The sequence below is a fragment of the Canis lupus genome, chromosome 14 (genome assembly GCF_003254725.2).
Source record: "Canis lupus dingo isolate Sandy chromosome 14, ASM325472v2, whole genome shotgun sequence".
NCBI classification, from domain to species: Eukaryota; Metazoa; Chordata; class Mammalia; order Carnivora; family Canidae; genus Canis; species Canis lupus.
Window position 1 is genome coordinate 16,194,923 of NC_064256.1, and position 24,688 is coordinate 16,219,610.

Here is a 24,688-nt window from a genome sequence, read left to right on the forward strand (position 1 = left end):
TAGTGTTTGCACTGATAGGGCTTTGTAAATCATAGTGTATATACTAAGCTATGAATATTTACCTTTTCCTGTATAATTTTTTTTCTTGAGTTAATTACTGCGTCCTCCCATCCCCCACCCCAATAACTTTGTAATAAGAGGCTTGACTCCATTTTGATGTTTGTGGATAGTTTTTAATCTCCACCCCTCTTTTCTTATCTCCCACATATCTGGGCAACCAAGAGAAGACTTGTGTAGGCCTTGACTTCTTAGAGTCAATAGGAATTTCAAATACAGAGCATGCTTGAACCCATGCTAGGTGGACTCTATACCATGCTGACTTTATGCTTTAATCACAATCAGATCCCCAGATCACTCCTAGCCTTTTGCTCATTCTCTCACCAGACCCCTGAATGAACCCTTTCCCTGCTGGGGAAATCCAGCTTAGTGTTGGTACTAGATATACCACATTTATATTCACTGGTGGGTGCATTGCGTCATGTGTCTGGACACTCAAATTCCTGTGCTTACCTCTGGGCAGACTGATTTATGTATTTTTCACATATTTATCATTACTACATCCCCAAACTGCCCACACCCTCAGTTTTGTAAATTTTTCCTCAACAAGCCTTAAATGCCAGTTATTTTATCCACATCATTTTCTCAATGATCTTTCTTCTGGGGCCTCTGCCCTGCTCCAGTCCACCAGATGGGTTGAACTTTAAGTTTCCTTTAGAGCTGTGGTCTTAGATTTTCCTTTCAGCATCAGTCCGTCTTTCTCATGCATTGGAATCTAATTTCCTGGATTCTATTTTCTCTTATTTTGGTTGAACAAATCCTCTGATAACTTGAGATATGAACCCATGAATTAACATTTTTTTGAGCTTTCATATCTGCAAAATATATATTATACCTTCCCAATTAATTAATAATTTGGCTGGGGAACTCTACATTACAAGTTACTTTCTTCTACTATTTTCTAGTGCCCAGTGTGGTTGTTGAGAAGTCTAAGTCATTCTAGTCCTTAATTATTTTTAGATCCTGTTTTTCTTTTCTGGAAGTTTTTTGAATGTTCTATATGTCTGCAATAGGTTTTGCAATTTCATAATGATGTGTCTCCGTGTAGGTTTGTTTTCATCCATTGGCTTAGGAGCTCAATAGGCTGTTTCAATTTGGGAAGTCATATCCTTTCATTCCAGGAAATTTTCTCAAATTGTTGTTTCCTTGATAATTTCCCCTCTCCATTTTCTCCATTCTTTCTTTCAAGAACTTCCATTATTTAGATATTGAGCTTCCAGGACTAGTTTGTACCTTCCTCATTAAAAAAAAAAAAAAAAAAATCTCTTCTTGTCTTTCCATCCTTTTGTTTCATTTCCTGGAGAGTTCCTCATCTTTACATTTTAAGCCTTCACTTGAAGTTTTCCTTTATACTATGATATTTTTAATATCAAAGAATTAATTTTGCCTTCTGGCTGCTACTTTTAAAAACGTTTATAACATCCAGGATTGCCTGGGTGGCTTAGCCCCCAACTCTTGATTTTTGGCTCAGGTTATGATCTCAGGGTTGTGAGATTGAGCACCAAGTCTGATTCAATGCACAGTGGGGAGTCTGCTGCTCTCCCTCTCCTCCTGCCCCTTCTCCCCTGTCTCTAAAATAAATAAGTAAATCTTATTTACTTAACAATCTTAACAAAACCCAAAGAAATATTTGTAGCATCCAGTTCTTGTCTAATGACTGCAGTATCTTATAATATTTCACTATCTGTGAATCTTTGCAGATATTAATAATAGGGTTTTTCCTCCTCCTGCATAGTCTTTACTTTTTCCTGGTTGCTTTTCTATGTTAGTTTTGGCCTCTTTCTTAGAATATTCCATCAGCTGTCTGGAGATTTTTGGCTGTCTGCCCATATCTAGGAGACAGGCACTAAAAAGTTTTAGGCAAACTCAATTTACACGCTCGGGCCTGTCAACTGTGGGCTTCACTGTAGGGCAATCAGTTGGTCAGAGCCATGGAAGAAAGTGAGGAAAGAAAGGTAGGTATCTTGATAGTTATACACCTCAGTAGGTTGCCTCTCAGCCTTGCCAACTGCTGGCTTAGGATTCAGCTTTCTTGGGGCTGCCAAATCAGTTACTACTCAATTATGATTTTTCAACTTCCAAAATTATTTTGGTGCAGTTTCTTCTTTTATTATCCGTGTGTTTCTGGATTTTTGCTTTAAAAAAGCCATTTAAACCATTCATGGTTCAATCAGTTAAGTGTCCAACTTTTGATCTCAGTTCAGATCTTGATCTCAGAGTCATGAGTTTAAGACCTGAGTTGGGCCCAGTGTATTTTTATATATACATATAAATATGCAGTGTATTTATTTTATTTTATTTATTTATTCATGACAGATACAGAAAGAGAGAGGCAGAGACAGAGGCAAAGGGAGAAACAGGCCCCATGCAGGGAGCCCGATGTGGGACTCGATCCCAGGACCATGGGATCACTCCCTGAAAGCCAAAGGCAGATGCGCAACTGCTAAGCCACCCAGGTGTCCCTCATTATTTATTTTTTTTTAACAACAACAAAAAATCCATTCACTATGATTTTATCGGTTGCTAAAAGGAACAGAAAGTACCATGAGTGTTGTCTAACATTTCTAATAGTAATTAAAGCATACCCAGCCTTTACTATATGATCACTAAAGTGTCTACTTTTTGGTCTTTGTCAAATTCACCAGACTATTTCATATCCATTCTACACTCAGACACCTTTCAGTTTTTTGAATGCACAATGTTCTTCCTTTGCCATCAGGCCCAAGTGCTTTTTCCTCTGCCAGGAACTCCTGCTTGCCACCTAACTACTTCTATGGCTCTTTCAGGTGTCAGTTTAGCTGGGATTCCTCAAGGTGGACATCTCTGACCATCAGATTAAGGAGAAATCTCCCTGCTGCATGGTACTGAGAGCACCCAGTTCTTCCTCTATTTTAAAATGGGTTACCTTTTATTTTCCCTCACTTTCTTGTTAAGCTCTGCAGGCAGGGGCTATGACTGTGCTCCACTGCAGTGTATTGGCTCTTAGCACGGTGTCTGGGACGTAGTAGGTGTCAAAATGCATTTGACCAAGAAACAGACTCTTAACTATAGAGAACAAACTGATGGTTACCAGAGGGGAGGTGGGTGGGGGATGGGTGAAATAAGTGATGGGGATCAAGGAGCTCACTTGTCATGATGAGCACTGGGTGACGTATGGAACTGATGAATCACTATATTGTACACCTGAAACTAATATTACACTGTATGTTAACTAACTTAAATTTAAGCAAAAACTTGAGGGGATTCCTGGGTGGCTCAGTGGTTCAGGGCGTGATCCTGGAGTCCCGGGATGAGTCCCACATCGGGCTCCCTGCATGGAGCCTACTCCTCCTCTGCCTGTGTCTCTGCCTCTCTCTCTCTCCCTCTCCCTCTCTCTCTCATTAATAAATAAAATCTTTTTAAAAATAACAAAAACTTGAAAACAAAATAAAAAATTAAAAAAGCAGCATTTGATAATTATCCAAGTGAAGACAAGTGAAATTACTTGCTTATGATAAGAAAATAGAGATAGTACTGGAAACCGATTCTCTCAATCCTTTCTGTTTAAGTCTATTGGCCAATTTCTGTTTTCTTGGTTTGTAGTTAGAAGAAATTAAATATACTTGATTAGGAAAAGATGATGATTTCTTAATTTTGTAGGTGGGAATGACCATGGTAATTGTCTATTTCTCATTTATAGCTGAGAAAGCAAAGGATTTGTGATGCTATATAGGTCATTACAGAAGTTTCTGGAACTGAGAATATCTTCTGGTTTCTAACTCTGTTTTCTTTTTTGCCATTTGAAACACACCTAGGATGTTATCTCTCCAACCTTACTGTCTTTTATGCTCCATAAATATTTCTCTCTCTTTTTTTTTTAAAGATTATTTATTTATTTATTCATAGAGACACTACAGAGAGAGAGGCAGAGACACAGGCAGAGGGCGAAGCAGGCTCCGTGCAGGGAGCGTGACGTGGGACTCGATCCAGGGTCACCAGGATCAGGCCCTGGGCTGCAGGCGGCGCTAAACAGCTGCGCCACCGGGGCTGCCCTCCATAAATATTTCTATGTGGCCTTCTTTATCTGATTTTCATCAAATAACTACCATCATGTTGTTATCTAAGGGACTAAATCAATGATTCTTACTTGGTGGGGGTTGTACCAGAATCATGTTGGAGGTTTTTTCAATCTATACGTGCCTCCTCCTCCTCTTGCCTCCCCAGTCCCTGCCTAGGATGTTCTAGAATGATCCTTTGAAAATGCTTCCCCAGTGCTATAGATTGTTTGTGTCCTCCCCAATTCATATGTTGAAATTTAATCCGCAATGTGATGGTATTTGGAGGATCTTTGGGAGATGACTAGGTTATGAGGAGGAAGCTCTCATGAATGAGATTAGTGCCCTAAAAGATGTCCCAGGGAGCTTCCTCACCCCTTCTGCAATGTGAGAGCACGGTGAGAAGTTGACCATCTCCAGTCTGGAAGAGAGTTCTCACCTGACATCCATCATGCTGGCTTCCTGATCTCAGGCTTTCAGCCTCCAGAATTGTGGGAAATAAACTTCTGTTGTTTAAGAGCCACCCAGTGTATGGCATTCCATTTATAGCAGCCCAAACAGAATAAGACACCAAATAACCCTAATATGACTATTCTCATAGGTGAGGAATTTTGTATTAAATATTAGTTATAACCAAATTGCATTTTATTAATCCATTACTCTGACACATGCTGTAATGGCACAAGTGATAGTTTTGGAATGTTTAGTTCTTTTACAAACACCAATTAGAGTAGAAAGGAGCCTCTTTTTCAAAGTCAGTTGTATTATCTTCCAGTACCATACTTTTAATATTTCCCGCAAGGTAGGAAACAACAAAATACAACATTGGGATTTAGGAGCTTTGATCCATCCTTTAACCTTCTTGAGTTTGGCCAGTTTCTTGAACTTTCTCTGCTTCAGAAAAGCTCCTTTCTATACAATAAGGACAACCCTAATTTTACCCAAAGTATAGCAAAGGAAGAAGAAAATGTCATATATCATGCTACAAAAATGTTATATATATATATATATATATATATATATATATATATATATATATAAGATTTTATTTACTTATATATGAGAAACACAGAGAGGCAGAAACACAAGCAGAGGGAGAAGCGGGCTCCATGCAAGGAGGCCGATGTAGGACTTGATCCCGAATCCCGGGATCACGCCCTGAGCTGAAGGCAGACGCTCAACCGTTGAGCCCCCTGGGCATCCCCAAAAATGTTTTTTTTTTTTTTAATCTTTATTTATTTTAATCTACGATAGTCACACACACACACACAGAAGCAGAGACACAGGCAGAGGGAGCAGCAGGCTCCATGCACCGGGAGCCCAACGTGGGATTCGATCCCGGGGCTCCAGGATCGCGCCCTGGGCCAAAGGCAGGCGCCAAACCGCTGCGCCACCCAGGGATCCCCCCAAAAATGTTTTATAAAAGAAAAGTTTTTGGTAACCAAACTCTGTCTCAATCTGTAAAACTGAAAGCTATGTAATGATTTTGGGGGTGGTCTCTTGGTATCTCTAGGCCCATTTTCCTGTGTAACATAGTGATAATGATAATGTCTCTTAGAGTAGTATAGGTTAAAATGAGATAATCAATTTATGGCCCATTATAAAACCATAAGTATTTTAATTACATTTAAAAATAATAAATAGGGCAGCCCCAGTGGCGCAGCGGTTTGGCGCCACCTGCAGCACAGGGTATGATCCTGGAGACCTGGGATGGAGTCCCATGTCGGGCTCCCTGCATGGAGCCTGCTTGTGTCTCTGCCTCTCTTTCTCTATGTGTCTCTCATGAATAAATAAAATCTTAAAATAAATAAAAAAATAAATAAATAAATAAATAAATAAATAAATAAATAAATAAATAGTTTAGCTAGGGAATGTGATATGTCTGATAATACCATCAATATAATTATCCTATGGACACTTTTTCTGGCTTATAAGCACTTGATTAGAATAAGCATATGAATGCAGATGAACTGTCATGGGCCTTGGAAAGAAAGATTAGGATGCTTTTGATAAAAGAGCTGCATTTCTGAACTTAATTGCTCCTAACAGGACTTTTCTGGACTGACCAAAGGCATAAGGTTTTGATTCCCTAAAACATTAGCTTCTGACCACTTTCACATCCATATCTGGAGTTCAATTACAGGACTAGTCCCTGAAATTTATTTCTGATGGATATGGAACATGATGCATTGAAATTGATGACAGTCATAAATGGGGACCCTTAATGACACATCTGTATCACACGCACAAACATCGAAGGGCCTTATTAAATGACTTGTATCTTAGAAATGGTGGTTGATATTTTCTTATATGGACTTACATTGTGCAAAATATATAATAATAGAAAACAGGAATGAAGTAACATTAATATTTATTTAAGCATGGTTTATTTTAATTTTTTAAAGATTTCATTTATTTATTCATGAGAGACACAGAGAGAGATGCAGAGTCACAGGCAGAGGGAGAAGCAGGCTTCCTGCAAGGAGCCTGATGTGGGACTCGATCCGGGGACCCCAGGATCACGCCCTGAGCCGAAGGCAGACACTCAACCGCTGAGCATCCCATTAAGCATGGTTTAATAGGACAGGGCAATTTACCAGTATTTCAATGCTGGTAGTTTATTTTCTTCAAAACTGTTCAGAGCTAACTTATACTTGACGTTATTTGGATGTTTGGGCAGCTTCTTTGTTCTTACTACGGCCATTTGTAAGTAGATCAATTACTTAGGTCCCTAGGTCTCTTGAATATATGATGAACAAATATAGACAACCAGATAATCAGACAAATATAGGTCTTATTTCTGCACAGGCTTGGAGGTTTGTGGCAACAGTGAGTGATTCTGAAAATGTAAAAAGGGTTGAAATTAGGAGTCACTAGGCAATGGATGGCTGACAGAATAGGGAAAGGGGAAGATGGGGGGCTCCACTTACCTGAGTGTGAATACACTGGTTTCTGCAAACTTCCATTTCCCTCCCCATTTTTATTTTAATTTGCTCTATGTAAAAAGAAAAGAGAAATAGATAGATAGAGAGATAGAGAAAGAAATAGAAAGGAACACCTAAGGCTAGATATTATCCAACAATTGGAACATAAAAGTTGGTGACAAGAGTTTTGGATTCCATGTACCGGTTTCACTATAACTCACTGGGAACTTGGTATAAGTCACTTAACCTTGTACTATTTCAGTTCCTGCTGGATATGTTAAAAAAAGGAGAATAATATTTGATCCTAAAAATAATTAACTAGGGTGACTGTTTAGATTTCTAAGAAGATATTTAATTATGTAAATTTCTACCACTTTAATAATTACAACCTGCTTATATGTCTTATTATTTACCCTTTGGCTAAATTCTAAAATTTTACGTTAATAAACATACATTTTCTCTCTTTAACTTCACTTTCCAACTCTATTCCCCACATACTTGGCATCCTTGTTTCATGGATTTTTTTTTTCTTTTACTGATAATATCTTTTCATACTGTTTTGGGTCAGTGAATCTGTTTCTGCTTTTGCTGGATTCTAGATTCTAATCAAATTCTCTGTATTTCATCTTATTTGGATTAGGATTCATTACCTTAAAATTTACTGCTAGCATATTAGCCTGCTTTTTTTCTTATATGGATGAGATCCATTTATAATAAAAGCATGATTTATGTATAACAGAACTAGAAATAATGTATCTTAAATTTCACATAATTTTTGTTGATTGTATTTTTCCATCTTACTTACATGTTAATTACTCCTCATTAATATGTCTGCCTTTTAGTACGTAAGCTGCGAGAGGAGAGATTTCACCATTCAACTTAAAATCAGAATTTGGCAGCTATGAATAACTTTAGAGTTCAGCTGTTCAAGCCCGTCATTTTATAGGTAAGAAAGTGGGTGTGGGGCAGCCCCAGTGGTGCAGCTGTTTAGCGCCACCTGCAACCCTGGGCGTGATCCTGGAGACCCAGGATCGAGTCCCACGTCGGGCCCCCTGCATGGAGCCTGCTTCTCTCTCTGCCTGTGTCTCTGCCCCCACCACCCCCACCCTGGTGTCTCTATGAATAAATAAATACAATCTTTAAAAAAGAAAAAAGAAAGTGGGTATGTCACTTAGTTACCTAAGGCCACACAACACTTAGAGTTGGATCTAGAACCTGCTAGTGGTACATCTTTAGCCACTGTTGCTACTACTCAATGTCTAATCAATACATATGCATGCTTTAATTGATGAGTTTGATTAAGATCAACTCATGCTGGGTTCAGTCTCTAGGTAAGCTTATCTGTTTGTACTCAGATACTGCACCTTTAATTCAGGCCGGCCAAAACCATAACCTTGTGAACCAGAAGTTCAGATGGAGAACTGGCACAGACCCATCCTCCTACTGAAAATACATATGCCACACAGATGCTGGATAGTCATCTTTGTTTCTGAGGACAACACATCACTTCTCAGTGGCAGCAATACATTCTATACTCATTTGATATTTAATTTACATCCACTATGAAATAGACATTGTACTTTTGTATCTAGGGTCCCTGCCCTCAGTGAACTTACAATCTAGGATGAAGACATATTGTGAAACAAATAACTGTGTAAAGAGTTGAATCCTATAAGTGTACACATTTTAAAAGCATCCAGTTAAACATTTCCTTCTTTGTGTCAGTTTTTTGCAAAATTAACCATTTTTAACATATAACCAACAAAGGAAGTTATTAAGCATATAATGGAAAGTTGGTTATTCATATTTGATAAGGTTTATTTGGTCCATTACTGTCTCTCCTATTAGGTATGCTATTGTAATTAGGTGAAGTTTTTTTTTGAAGGTGGGAAAGCTGAAGTTTTGGAGTGGGATAGTAAAAATGAAGTAAATATTATTATGTTTTAAGTTAGTATTGTTATTAGTATTTATAAGTAATGCATTCTTTGGGTAAAACATTCAAATTATACTTAAAGGTATAAAGGGTAAAGGGAACATTCTATTCTGGGTATCCATACTTAATGACTCTTGGTTCTCTTTAAATTTTTACTTATTTATTTCTTAAAGATTTTATTCATTTATTTCAAAAAGAGAGAATGTGCGCGAAGGGCAGGAGAGGAAGAGAGAAAGAATCTCAAAGGGATTCCATGCTGAGTGGGGAGTCCTATACAGGGCTCCATCCCATGACCCTGAGATCATGGCCTGAGCCGAAATCAAGAGTCAGATACTTAACGAGCTGAGCCACCCGTGTCCCTGTGTTTTTTCGGAGAATTTTTTTAAGTTTTTTTTTTTTAATTTTTATTTATTCACGAGACACACACACACAGAGGCAGAGACATAGGCAAAGGGAGAAGCAGGCTCCCTTCTAGAAGCCTGATGCGGGACTCGATCCCAGGACTCTGGGATCATGCCCTGTGCCAGAGGCAGACATTCAACCACTGAGCCACCCAGGTCCTGCCCCTTTAGAGAAATTTTATTTTATTTTTCTTTTTAAAGATTTTATTTATTTATTCATGAGAGACACAAAGGAGAGGCAGAGGGAGAAGCAGGCTCCCTGCTAGGAGCCCAATGTGGGACTCGATCCCGGGACTCCAGGATCACCCCTGAGCCAAAGGAAGACACTCAACCACTGAACCACCCACATGTCTCTAGAGAAGTTTTCTATGCACCTAGAAACATATATATATTTGCTCCCACAAATGAGTTAATGATTAATATTTTTGTTGTGTTTTATTCACTTACCTTAGACATATTTATACATAAATACATATTCCTTTATCTCATTTAAAAAATGTTTACGTGGTATATCTTTGTTTGCACATACCATGATTTATTCAAGCAGAAGTTGACCTTTTAAAAAGTTGGGAATAGTAAATACTAGGGAGGTTGAATGGAGAGTCTATATGTGTATTTATTTATTTTTATTTTTTTTATTTATTCATGAGAGAGAGAGAGAGAGGGAGAGGCAGAGACACAGGCAGAGGGAGAAGCAGGTTCCACACAGGGAGCCTGATGTGGGACTTGATCCCGGTTGGTACTCCAGGATCACACGCTGCCCGGAAGGCAGGCGCTAAACTGCTGAGCCACCCAGGGATCCCCGTATATGTGTATTTATTTACTATATGAAATAGTTATTGTCAGAGTGAATAGGATAGCCACAAACATATAGTAGTCAAAGTTTATTAAATTTATAACTTTCTTCATCTTTGTTGACTTGTAGATAGAATCCTTAAGTCTTCCGATTGGTTGTTTTTTGTCTTTTCATTCATAACTGCTGATAACTTTCTCCCTAAGTAACCCCAGGAAGTGGTAAAAGTCAAACTTTTTCCTGTCTGAGGACATACTTGGTGCTGTCTGTAATATCTAAATATGGTCACTAGGACCCAACATCCTTGCATTTTTACTCATACTGACTTTCTTGATGAATTCCCCACCCTCCTTTTTGCTGCCCACTTGGCCTAACTTCCTGTCTTTTATCAGCAGCAATCTATCAAGACCCTATAATGTGCTCGGTGCAAAGCAGAACAAATCGAAGTGTTCTATCTCACAATTTAAGGAAGGCAGGGGGCTAGTTTTTGTTTCAAGATAAAAATCTTTTAACAAAACACAAACTCCCCAAAACTTCCTTTAAACCAAACAGCATTGTCACACGCTCACAAGCTCTTATTACTTACACAGCCGGATGACTCAAGATTACTAAATTTCTATTCATAAGGAGTTTGCTGGCCCCAAATCAACATTCTGCCCTCCCCCATTTTCCTTCTCTCTCCCCTGGGAGACTGAACGTGGAGCCGTGGCTGCACCACGTTTTAATAGAATGAAGACGAGGTGTGTTTGCTGCCTGAACTGTTTGTTCTGGGATTTTCATAAAGCCTCTCTCACCCCCACCCCCCTCCTTTTTAAAATTTATTTTTTGAGGTGGGGGAAGAGGAGGTCAGAATCTTTTCGGCCTCTAAGTCTTCCAGTTTGGAAATATATTCTAAAATTGGTGAAGGGACGAAGGACTTTCTGTTTGCTATGGACTATGGCCCTGGGTTTTCATATCAGAAATTAGCTGCATGCACGTTCCCATCAGCCGCGCAGACTGGCACGGGGGCGAAGAAGGCCGCATCCGCCCTGCCTCGGGGGGTTGCAGTCGACGCTTGGACGTTGGCGCTTGACTCCCCTTAAAAAAACGGCCCACTTTTCCCTTTGCATCTTTCACTTCACAGCCTTCTTGGCAAACTGGGGGGGGGGGGGAGTCCCCGCCCAACCCGAGTGGTCCCCAGGCCTTTCCATCCCCGTGACCCAGAGGCAGCGGTGGCGGCCACCCCCGCCCCCCAACGCCTCGCTCATTCCACGCGCGTTCGTGGCGAGGGGGAAACCACTCCCGCAAGCGGCCCTGTGGGCGGGGGCCTCCCCGCGGCGTGGGCCCGTGAGCCCGAGCGCCCAGTCGGCTCGCAGCCCTGCGCGTTCGAGGCCCTCGGCCGGCCGGGAGCTGGAGCGCGCGGGCGGGCGGGGCGCGGCGGGGCGGGGCGGGGCGGCCGGGGGGCCGGGAGGGGGCGCGCGGGGGCGGGGAGGGGGCGCGCGGGGGCGCGAGCCGGGCGGGGAGGGGGCGGGCGGGGAAGCCGCCGCCGACGCGGGCTCGGAGCCGCGGGCCGAGGTCCCGTTGGGGTCCGGCGCTCGGGGTCCCCTGTCCCCTGCCCGGGAGGGGCGGGGCGGGGCGCTGCGGGCGGCGGCTCCGCGCCGCGCGGCTCTTTCTCGCCGAAGCCCGAAAGTCGGGGCTGAGAACTTCTCCCCGCCCGGGCCCCGCGCCCTCGGCGACCCCCGCCTCCCGCACCCCGTTCCCGGCCGGCCCCGCCCCGCCCCGCCCCGCCCCCGGCCGCGCCGCCCCCACTGCCGGCCTCCGACCGCGCGGCTCTCGGTTACAAAGGAGGGAAAATGAGGCGGGCGGCGCGGCGCGGGGGCCCCGGCACCACGTAGAACGCCCCCGCCCGGCCGGCCGCGGCCCAGGCCCGCTCCGAGCCTGCAGCCCGCGGCCGCCCGAGCCGGAGCCCGAGCCCGAGCCCGAGCCCGAGGAGGAGGCGGAGGCGGGGGCGGGGGCGGGGGCGGGGGCGGGGGCGGGGGCGGGGGCGGAGGCGCCGCCTTCTCCTCGCCGCGCGCCCTCGCCGTTGTCTGCGCTCCGCTCTGGACCAGTCTGGGGAAGTTGGCGGAGCCCCGCGTCGCCCAGATGTGCGACCTCATTGAGCCGCAGCCGGCCGAGAAGGTCGGCAAGATGAAGAAGTTGCGGAGAACTTTGTCGGAGAGTTTCAGCCGCCTGGGTGAGTGGCGCGCAGCCCCGGGCCGCCGGCGGTGGCCTCGGGCGCCGGCTCCTCCTCCCCGCGCTCCGGGCGCCTCCGCTGCGGCCGCGGCCGAGGGTGCGCTGCGAGCGGGCGGGCGGTGGGGCGAGCGGGCTCGGACCCGCGGCGGGGGCGGGGCGCAGGGGGCGCAGGGGGCACAGCCCTCTCCCTCCGGGTCCGGGGGCCCGTTTGGGGGGGACCGTAAGCCTCCGATTGGGTCCCCTCTCCTCGCCCCTAGCGCTCGGGCTTTCGCGCCCGCGGCGGGCAGGCGACGGGACGCCCCGGGCCCCGCTGCGCTCCCGGCTGCGCGCCCGCCTAGGTCACTTGCTATTTTTTTTTTTTTTTTTTTCTTGCGCGCAGGCTTTGCTCTGAGGTGTTTAGTCAATAATTCAGCTTTGGAAACTGGTGAAACGTTGAGCCGTGCCTTGGTATTGTTTAACCCATCCAAGCTAAAGGGAAGTGGGACAGCTACCTTGGGACCTTTTGTTCGGTACTTCGGGTCCTCGAAAGCGAGATTTGGCAGTTCCGTCCCGAGCTCTCCGGGTCTTTCCATTGCAGCAAATAAAATGCGCGCTGTGAACTTCTCGGAACATTTAGGAAAAAGTCTCCCGAACTTCTTACATTTGCTACGTCTCCGGAGCTATTGTCTTTCAACCAACCAACCGATCTACAAATAAAAACCGACTGAGAAATGTTTAGGATATTTAAGAATAAATCCATGTCACAGACCATCACAGGGTGACAACTCTATTATGCGGAATGGGTTTGTTAGCCTTTTAGGGTTGGCCATAGAAAACCCCTTTCAACCTGAAGACGGTAGCTGCTCTTTTCTAACGTTATAACTTACATTTATATAGGTAACTGTTTTCAGGAGGAAAATCATACAAGCACTAAAAATAACCCCTCAGATTCCCTAAGAAACCTTCTAGCCTTTGTTTCACTTGTTTAACATGTCATCCATGTTAATGAAGGTGTTAATGGAAATTAAGCATAAGGTACTTAATTCCTTAAAATAAACCCTTGGGGTGCATTTGAGTATTGTAGTCATCCTTCTATCCCTTCCTTTAAAAAATCATTATATAAGTGCACTCTAAAATATGCAAACTTTGTTCAAGTAAGAGAAAATATAGATTAAAAATTTAGCCTCGTTTTCTTTGTTGTCTTTTACTTAAAATTTCCTATTGGTATACAAAATCTTTCCCCAAATGACTATAAAGTTATGGTGTATGGTGACTATAAAGTATTTAATCCTGGTTTTACTTATTACATGTATTGGATATTTGCAGTTTCACTTTTACTTAGTGATGCAAATGAAGTTTGAAGCCAAGGAGAATGTGAGTGAGAGCAAGGTGTGTTGAGTTGGTGTACATTTTTAAGGAGGTTGTTCGGTGGGGACCCAAACCATCACAGAGGTAGCAGGTTCTGGAGTCCATTAAGTCTTGTTCTAAAACACATTAACTGTATATTTACTAATGCTAATGACTCTGTTGGAGCCCTTCCAGTTTTGTGTTAAATAATTCATTGCACTTGAATCTCAGTAAGAAACCAAAGACATTAATTTAAAAATTCCTTATGTTTAAGCAAATTCAAGATTTTGATCGACAATCAGTAAAATTTGTATTAACTACAATGCCGCCAAATGGGGTATTACAGTTAATTGGATTTCCTAGCTTACCGAGACTTAGTGATGTGAAACTCCTTTTGATTCCAACACTTGTTAAAATATCTAGTAGATTTTACTTCCTCCTTCTCAGAAACAGTAGAGTGCAGTGGACATAACCGATTATTTCTTGTATTGATAGAGGGTCATGATTCTGAATAGTGACTCTCATTCTGGAATACTGTAAAAGGAGATGAAGAGATTGTATGTGGTTATGCTTGTATAGCAAACCCAAGGCATATAGCAAGTGGGATTACAGAAAAATGAATCTTTGTTTTCTATGTGTTTTCTTAATGATTTATTTGCAAAATTAAAAAGCAATAAAATCAGTTCGATGATGTAAAGATGTTAAGGTACTCGAGGCTGCTGAATTGAGTTTTTATTTTTATTTTTAAAAATATTTTATTTATTTATTTATTCATTTATTTATTTATTTATTCATGAGAGACAGAGAGAGAGGGAGAGAGAGAGACACACATAGGCAGAGGGAGAAGCAGGCTCCATGCAGGGAGCCTGATGTGGGACTCAATCCCGGGACTCCAGGATCAGCAGGTGGTCAACCCCTGAGCCACCCAGGGATCCCCTGAAGTGAGTTTTTAATACGGAATTATATAGTGAATAGATTAAGGGTGTGGGCTGTGTGTGTCAGACCACTGGGGATTTCCCATCTTGCCACTTGTAGCTATGTGACCTTGGACAGGTCCCTCAACTTTTGAGCTTCAGTTTTTCACGTACAACTCAGTTTTGTTATTGGCACTTGGTGGAATAATGCATATCATGTCCTGTATGGTATGTAGGGCAGACTCAGTAGATGTTCATAATGTGTTATTATCATTATTGGTGATCACATCATATTGACATAATTGATCTTCTAGGTGGGAAGAAAGAGAAGGGAAGTGGCTACTGACTTTACAGTATAAAAACTGGATGGGTTTTGGAGTTAGTCTGGTCTGGATTTGAACCCTGTTTTCTGAGCTTGCTATGTGCTTTGGGCAACTAGTGGAGTATCCACAAACCCCAGAGTCCACATGTATCAATTTTCTTAAGGTTGTTGTGAAGAATAAATCAGGTAGGATACATACATAAAGTATCTAGTGTAATACTGGGGGTTCTCCCTTCCCATTTCTGATTATTCCTCCATCATCCTCCTTTCTTCATTGATACTTAACGAGGAGATCAAAGAGTGAATGGTTTGTTCTTTAAAAAAATTTTTTAAAAAGATTTTATTTATTTATTCATGAGAGACCCACAGAGAGAGAGAAGCAAAGACACAGGCAGAGGGAGAAGCAGACTCCATGCAGGGAGCCCAGAGACGTGGTACTCAATCCCTGGTCTCTGGGATCACGCCCTGGGCTGAAGGCAGGCGCCCAACCGCTGAGCCACCCAGGCATCCCTGAATGGTTTATTCTTGTTGCATAATCCAACATCTCAATATATTCATTCCCTTTAACCAACCTATGATGGTTTTGAAATAAACATACTGAATGAATTTTGCTTTTCTGGTATGATTCAAAAGTGTAGCTTGTTATATGGTAAAATAAATATTATTGTTTGGCTATGAGAAATTAATCATTCATCTATAGAAAATGAGGATAACTTTTGAAAGTATGTGCTATTCAATGGTTATTAATAATAATTTTGACTGTATAAAAGTGGCAATGCTAATGTTTAATTTATTCACACATGAATAAACACACCAACTTTATCACTACCCATCTCAGATTCAGCTGATTTGAGATTACTGTATTATATAAGGTCTAATAAAACACGTTGGCTTTCAAGCCATAGCACTCTAATTTACGACTTCTGCCAGAAAGTGACTATAATATTTACAGTTCTTTTATAAGATGGGTGTAATTGGATTTCAAAGTCATCCACTGATTTCAGTGGTGAGTGTTTATCGTTTTCTGCTAAATAGTATCAGTGTGTTACTTATTTAGGAACTACTGTAGTTGTCTCACTTTTTTTTTTCTTTTAAATTTTGGTTAGCATAAATAATGACAAATGGGAACTCAGTTGTTAAAAAGTTTTTATTAAAATCTTTTTCCTTTCCTTCTTTCTTTTAATTTTTTGAATGACAGCCTAGCAGGAGGAAGGCTTTCTGTAATATCTGGTATAAGATTAATGTCAAACTGGCATTTCTTCATATTCATATGAATGCCCTTCTTCATGCTTCTTTAGGTTAACTCAGAGAAAGGAAGTCTATACTCCGTGATATTTGAGATGGACCCCATGTATACCATTTCTTTAAAAGGTGTAGTTTGTGGGAGAACTGAATGAAAGAAAGAGGCTATGGTTACACTGAATTTTGGGGTTTGTTACCTTGTGCTGAAAGTGTGTAATGTAGGGTCCACTGTCTTTTGATAAGTCCATTCTTTAGGGTAAAAGTTCAGCCAGAGAATTTAAGTATAGTACCATGTTCTCTTCCAATGTAGTTTAAAAAGAATTTAATTTGAAAACTACAAAATGGAATTTATGTCTGTGACCCTCTCATAAGAGAAGATAGTGTATGGTGTTGATATGCCAAAACTTTAGTGTGTCTCAGAATGTTGGAGGCTATCGTTTTGCCATTGAGGTAGAACTCATTGACTCAACAAATAATTATTGAGTACCTCCTGGGTGCTAGATATTGTGCTGACATCCAGTGGCCATTGTTACCAGTCCTCAAGGACTTTAAGAGAAGACAGGCCAATGAATGAGCATTGACAATATAGAGTGACAAATTTTACCAGGAAGATTAGCATAATTTGCTGTTGGAGAGCATAGGAGGGGCACCACTTTAGTCTTGGTGAGATCATGAAAAGCTTTCTAGGGGAAGCACTGTGTGAGCAGAGGACTGAATAGAATATCTGATGATCTTTTTTTTTTTTTTAAGATTTTATTTATTCATGAGACACAGAGAGAGAGAGAGGGAGAGAGAGAGAGAGAGAGAGAGAGAGAGGCAGAGACATAGGCAGAGGGAGAAGCAGGCTCCATGCAGGGAGCCCCGATGTGGGACTCGATCCCGGGTCTCCAGGATCACGTCCTGGGCTGAAGGCGGCGCTAAATCGCTGAGCCACCCAGGCTGCCCGAATATATGATTATCTTAAATGATTTAATATATACCGCTTTGTTAACCCATAAAAATGTAATATGCTTGCTATTCCAAGATATCTTTGAAGACAATTGTGAGTTTACATTTACATAAATGATTAATGACAATCAGGGAGAGTAATCAATAATGAGATGTTGTGTGCTTGTTTAGGTCAGAGTTCATTCATCAATGACCTGATGAATATTTGGCAAAGACATCATTAATTGGCCTTTGTTGTTACTGTTAACTGCTGTTCAGGGCAAGGATTCAATATTTGTAAGAAAATGTATCAGGTGTCAATCTATGTGAAGCCATAGATTTTTTGTGTCTTAAAATGTTCTCCCCTGGTATCTTGGGCTTGAGAATAGAATGCAGGGGAGAGAATCTAGCTTCCTGCTCCTTATATTTTAGAAAATCACCTGCAATTCCCTCTTCTATTTCTTCCTTCTCTTTCTGCCCTCAGACCCCACCCCGTTATCTAGAATGGTGAGGGAATTGGCAGGACTTAGGTGGCAAGAAGGAAACAGTCCTTTCCAGATGTCAAAGACATTTTACATTTTTGCTTTACTCATCTCTTAGCTTGAGGGTCTTCATTCGTGTTTGCAATTACCCAAAGGATAGTATCAACTGTAATTCTTATTGGATGCTTTGCTTACGAAAATCCACGACTAAATTTGAGAACTTTGATCATATCCAAGGTAAATATAGAAAGTTTGTGCTGTGAATTATAGGCCTTGCTGCTTTAACTTCACATCTTGCGTGACAGCCACATAATTTTTCATTAGTCCTTGTTAAATGATCTAGGTATGAGGCTGTACAGTGATTTACTTTGTATTTGAAATCAATGAGCTAATTCTTTTTCCAAAAAGAACTGAAGGTGCTTGCCTGTATTTACGTAGTTAACTAATATTTTATCTAGGAATCACTACTCAAGTATGTTGATTAGAGGACATGCCTTAGATTTGAGGGAAGTGAGGATTGGAGGATTGTAGTTTAGTAACACGATTGACTGGTATTTAAAGAAAGCTTTCTAGATTAGAAGTTTTACATTCTGAGTTGAAATATAACTATTAAGTATCATCTAGGCTCTTAATAACTTTCTATTGAAATAGCCTGTTTTAGACTTAATATAAGTTAAAGCAAATATGTAATAAAATGTGTGTCAGTAATTGAATGCAAAATAAGTCATTTGAGACTTGAAAGGGCTATCTTTTAATTTTTCATTCAGAAGAAGCTGTCCTCTTATAGAACAAGTAGAGAAATTTATTACAGATCAGTTTCTTAAGCAAAAAAGAGAGGAAAACTAAGATTTAAACTTTCAGAAACATTTCATCTACCTTCGTCTCCCTCAACTTCCCCAAACCACATCTATAGTATGAAACAGAAAATATCCTTTTTAAGATGCTAGACTATATAGTATAAGCTCTGATAAGATAGCTCCAGTTTAAGAACATGACTTCTCTCGGGGATCCCTGGGTGGCTCAGCAGTTTAGAGCCTGCCTTTGGCCCAGGGCATGATCCTGGAGACCCAGGATCAAGTCCCATGTCGGGCTCCCTGCATGGAGTCTGCTTCTCCCTCTGCCTGTGTCTCTGCCCCTCTCTCTCTCTGTGTCTCTTGTGAATAAATAAATAAAATCTTAATTAAAAAAAAAAAAAAAGAACATGACTTCTCTCAGAGCTTAATTGCCAACCTAATTTGCTTTCCATGGCTTTTGTTCAGAACATAGCTTTCCAAGTAAGAGCTATACAAGTTCTCCTATCCCTACTAGAACTGTCTAGTATAGACCAGTAAACACCTATGCACAATTCTATAAACTGGAAACATTTCTCCAACTAGTGGTTTCAGCAAAATTAGCTCCTTTATGCATTCTCCTTAATATGAAACATTCTAAGTAATTGTAGGTTTTAAGGAACTTGGTGTTTGCCAGCAACACATGAAATACTCCTCTTTCTTTTTAGAGTAATAAAATTCCAATTCTGAAGCCATGCATATTTAAATATTTGCTAACCCCTATAAAATATTCTGAATGTATTGTTTCCATTGGTAATACTTTGTTATAAAATTGATCATGTTAAAATTTTTGAATTATGTTTCTGCAGTGCTTATTTTACATGCTTAGTCTTTCATCACCATATTTAAACTTCTCGGCATGAAAATCTCATTCGGGGCACTGTGCAGAGTGGGTGTCATCCTGACAATTGGTTTGGGAGGACCACACACCATGCATAATGATATATGTTCAAAACCCAGAAGTTGAAGGGGAAATTTCTTTAAGATTACTTTTTGATTCTTCATATTTTCATTAAAACATTTTTCCTACTAAAGAAGAGATAGGCGAAAGATATGCATACTTCTTTTCCATACTTGGGAGGCTTGTCCATTTACATATTTATGAAAGTGTTTCACAAAGATGCATGCTGTGCAATTCTCTGTCTCATTTGCAGCTTTCCTTTTTGTATCATAACATTGTTATTCAGGTTGGGGTACAGTTTTACTTTCTGAAATGAAAACACCATACTGCTTTGTTTTCTTTCTGTTTTCTGGGACTTAGATGTTTAGTTTCTTTGAGATGTTTCACAATAACTGTTTCCTTTCCCTTTTTATTTTATAGCTTTGAAGAAAGATGACACCACCTTTGATGAGGTAGGTTAAATTTCTTTATCTAATGTTAGATGTATTTAATTACTGCCAGGTACAGTTAATAGGTGCCAACTTCACACTTAGAGAAAAAAAATGCCTTAGAAAAAGAGAGGACGTCTCTTTACTTACATTATATTATTTTCAGTTTTAAGTAATCATTCGAATGAATTTTGGTAACAATCAACAGAAATATGTCTTTTTAAATTAACAAAAGATACCCACAGGCCTTTGTTTTGCTGTCTTCTTAATGGTGGTAGTGTCCTGGTGAAGCCCAGTGTGCGGAGGGTGCTTAGGGCAAGTCTGGAGTTGTTGGTGAGTTGGGCGTCATGTCTCCCTGCAGCCCTCCTCTGAATCAGGGTGTGATGTGATGTTGACGCCACATATTGTCTCTCAGACTCCCAAAGGAGAAGCTGACAGTTCCTGTTCTTTGTATATCAGATCTCTCTTTATCTACTTGCTACAAAGTAGCAGAAAAGTCTGTTCCGATGAGGCTGAGGGTTTGTAGGTGGTTAATAGCATTCTGAATGTGATTTTTAAATTGTATTCTTTCCTGAGTTTTTTGTAATATCAATGGGAATCACCAGAAAAACAATGTGTTTACAAAATATTCTCAAGAGTGCTATAGGGTGAAGGGTTTCATTGTCACCATCCAGAGCAACAGTAATTGCTCTGTGTTATAAACTGGGCCACTTGCATGTGTATGTGTGTATATATATATATATACACACATACACACATATTCGGAGTATATAAGAAAACACAGAACTGTATACATAATGGGCTTATCCTGCAGCCTAATGAAGCATAGATTAGTTTGGTTGTGGTTGTTTAACAGTTGAAGATTCCATGAAATATGCTACCTGTCGTTCCTCTGCTGTAGTACTGCAGAGAAGTGCGGACATTTGTGTTCATGGAAAGTCCCTTTGACCATGTGGTTGGTGGTGGGGCAGGGTAGGACCACTCAGGGAGAGCCTGCTCCAGATCAGGATTTTTGGATGGGGCCAGTGGCATTTGGCTCTCATGGTCTGCTGCTTTGTCTATTGCACCTGTTCTTTTTTTTCCTGGGGCCCAGCTCTATGGAGCTACATGTCCCTGGACTACAAAGCAACTTCCCCTACCAGTAGTCCTGAAACATCCTGTAAAACTTAGTTATTCTAGACCTGAAGCAATAGAGGACTATTTTCTTCCTCATTTACAGTAGGTAATAATGATGTTCTCCTTTAAACCTGTATTTCTGGAATTTCTGCAGTGTTACTGAGATGTTTTTAGGAGAGTATTTTCTTTTCAGAAGAAATCAGTGTGAGAATATTGGACACCTTTTCTCTCTTTGTAAAGAAAAGTCTCCTCTCTAATTATGGAGGTAATTTAAGCTTACATAAAAAAGAAAAAGAAGGAAAAGGAGAAGGAAAGATCTCCCAATCCTATTATCTAGCTACGACCACTGTTGAATGCTCTTGCTTCATTCTCCTTGTTTAGAAACAAAAAACATAAGCCATACATTACATCCTGCTTTTTTGCTTGTAACCAATAATGTGGTATGTTCCCATGTTTTTACAGAGGACTCTTAATCATTATTAGGGATTTGAAAAACCTCCTGTTTAGTTTAAGTGCCATCGTTAATAATTGTATGTTATTTTGTCATATGGCTATGGTTAGCTTTCAAAAAAATCTGAGACTGGAACCTACATGAAAGTTAAGGATATATCAAGCCTGTGACAACCCACCCTTTACCCGGAAACCTCTGCACAAAGGTCTGGATTTTGTAATTTGGGGCAAAATTCTCCTTAGCTTTTACAAAGTTTTTTCTTTCCTCTGCCCCACAAGAGATTGGTTAAAAACCTCAAATTAGTAAATTGCAGAGTGGCATACCTGGAAGAGATGTTGGAAATCACGTGATCAGTTTCACCATTTCATAGATAGAGAAATTTAGGTCCAGAGGGGCCAGGGAACTTCCAGTTAATTATGGAAAGTGCCAGGGTCAGGCACCTAGGAGACAGTAGTAGTAAAGACTTGCCTGAGTGTAAACTTGAACTCAACTACCCTTTCAGGGACAATTGATTTACTTTTTCCAAAACCTTTTTGTAAATTAGAAATACTTATCTCCTTCCTAAGATTGTTGGGCAGAATAAATAAGCTAAGTATGTAAAGGTTACGGAATAGTGATGGGTACATTAGAAGTGTCCCATAGAAGGTATTTTCATTGTCCTTGTCTTTGTCGTTGTCATCATCCTCTCTTTACCGATGTTCTCACCATGACATCACTTTCTGTATTTGGAAGGGCTACAAAGAGGAAGGAAAGATTCAGTTTGAAATAATTAGAGCTATAAAGAGGGTAACTTTCAGATACTCCTCTAAAATTCCACTTGAGGCTTTGTGTTATGATTTACCTATTAAAACGGTGCAAATATTACCTGAAACTCACCACTTTTTAGATTCCTTCAGAGGATGACTGTATTCAGCTTTGTATTCCCTCAGATGTCTTGCACATCTTAACATTCAATAAATACCTGTTGAATATGAGTATATATCTGTTGCTAATAAGGAGAGAGAATGTTGACCGAATGTTAGACAAAGTGGATTCTCCTTCACCAGTTTCTAGCCATTCAGTTTTCTCATTTGTAAGAATAGGTAGGATCATCTTCAAGTTTTCTGTCTTTAAATGTAAAATAAAATCCTACATAGTGATCAACGCGAACTTACAGTTTTACAAAGATCAGAAAAGATGGGCATCTGGGTGGCTCAGTGGTTGAATGTCTCACTTTGGCTCACATTGTGATCCTGGGGTCATGGGATCGAGTCCTGCATCAGGCTCCCTGCAGGGAGCCTGCTTCTGCTTATGTCTCTACCTCTCTCCCTCTCTCTCTCATGAAAAAATAAATAAAATATTAAAAAAAATTCAGAAAAGAGCATCGGGTCTGTGATTAAATAAACAGGAAGTTACCAAGTTTTATGACCATCTTCAGACTACAGTGTTAGAAGTTTTCTTGAACTCGTTTTTTGGTCTTCTGTTTTTCCTCTTGCAATTGGGAGACTCCCATCTGTTGTAATTCAGTTAAGGTTTGACTCTTGAAACCTCGAGGCTGGGTCAGCTTCTTAGATATGCATCGAGGTGTGGCCACTCTCTTCTTACTCTGTATTTATGGGGCAGAGGGCTTCTTAATCTCCAGGAGTGGCCTCCTCTAGAGTGCCTGGAGCTAGAGTTTAGTGTGCTACTCCCTGATTGCTACAGAGGATTTCTCTAGGATGTGTATAAATGTTTGACCTTGAACAGAGGAGAAAAATAGATGTGGACCTATTTGAAAGACATTTATTTGTTCATTCTTAAATAGGCTGAAATACTGTGACTGCGAATTTTCATAAGCAGCCTGGAATTATATTCAGGAATGATATGCTAATGCTTGTTGTAGAGAGAGAAGGAGGCACTTTGGAAGTTTAAGTATGGAGGGATGTTTACAACAGGCAATTTTGTTGGAATAGGAAATTTTGTTGAAACCCATCATATTTGGGGAGAGGACGATCATTTTGCACTTCATTCGTTGTGTATCTGGGCTCTGATTAAAATAGGAAGTGTTTTATGTTCTGTAGGTTTAACCTATATATTTGATGTGGATGGACTAACCATTTATAAGGATATCTTTATATTATATGAAGTTGCAGAACTTTCCAAATTCTTTCTCCCCTTTTTGTCCTTAGTAGATGTCATAGGCCATGTCCCCTGGTGGTCCTGTTTTCCCCATGCCAATGAACAATTCTATCCTCTGACTTCAGGGAAGTTTTTGAATCTTATCTTTTTATTTAGTGATTTGTTTTAAAATGAGACCTAAAATAAAAAAGGTCGGAAAATACAGTTAATCTCCTCCAATGTAAAAGTACTACGCATAAAACTTTTTGAACTTTGGGAGTAAAAAATTCCAAGTAAGTATAAACATATGTGTATAGAAAGAGTTGGAAATGTCTAAAGCCACAACAATTTATGAATTGTTCTTGTGTGTAAATTAAAAAAGATTAAATTGTGTAGTTTTTGTTCTGTTTCATGCCTTTGTTATTTTAGCTCAGATGAATTGCTAGAACAAAGTGTTGATTGACTATGCTTGGCTCTTTAGTGAGACATACAAAAATTCTAGTGATTGAAATAAACCTTTGAAATGCAAAGAGTTTTGTTTGTTTATCATACGCAACCCAGATAATTAAGCACTTATTTGTTTGGGAAAAAATGAATGATCATTTACAGGTTTTCTAATTATTCTGTTCTCTGGTCAGTTGTTCTGTGTTTGCAAAGTAGAAGGGGTTGCCAACACATATTTTGGCATTTTCCAGCTATTTTATTTTTTGTGTCCTAGGGACATGTGTACAAAGCATCTGAGGTGTCCTAACATTTTTATATCTGAACTGTAGGTCAACTTGCTTCCTCTCTGTTTAATATAATAATTTTGTGAGCTAGATGGAGGTAGTATGCATTGGTCTCTGCTTCCAGTCCACACCCCTCTTTGTCATTTTGTATAAAGATATAAAAATACATCAGTGATTTTTCTGAGAACCAGATTCTAGGGATCAGTACAGATATGATTTGGGGACACTCCTGGTCATTATTTTTCATGCACTGCCATCATCATTTCAGGCCTCAGAGTCTATGAATAACATATACATTGTATAACAGCCGTCTAGCTTCAGACTTCCCTGATTTCCTTATCAAAAATATTAAATCCCAGTAACAGCCTTTCCCTGTTAGTTTCCTCACTGGGGTTGCGCTCCCTCTCTCTCTTCTTTGCTGGCTGCCTGTTCCCAGATGACCCCTTCTCCAAGTGGAGAAGACCCCATTCTTCCAGCCCACAACCCCCCCCCCTTCCCTTTCTGTTCAGCTAGAGGTACATCCCTCCCTTGCAAGTATCCTCAGTGGCCGTATCCCTTTGTACTTTGCTGGAAATCTACTCTGTCTGCCCTC

The 24,688-nt window shown here is 40.7% G+C and overlaps 1 protein-coding gene across 6 annotated transcripts in view; it reads left to right on the forward strand.

The window, feature by feature from the left end:
- Positions 1-24,688, forward strand: part of CDK14 (cyclin dependent kinase 14) — a 722,297-nt gene that overhangs the window by 141,824 nt on the left and 555,785 nt on the right. For 2 of the 6 annotated variants that reach the window (XM_035698544.2, XM_025471428.2), the window contains exons 1-2: positions 12,157-12,354; positions 19,718-19,749. In XM_035698544.2, the coding sequence (XP_035554437.1) occupies positions 12,264-12,354; positions 19,718-19,749 (123 nt within the window). In that variant the 5' untranslated portion in view covers positions 12,157-12,263. Of the gene's footprint in view, positions 1-7,857; positions 7,962-12,154; positions 12,355-19,717; positions 19,750-24,688 lie in introns of those variants that run through there. The other 4 variants (XM_035698549.2, XM_049093543.1, XM_025471429.3 and 1 more) reach the window with 4 other exon arrangements.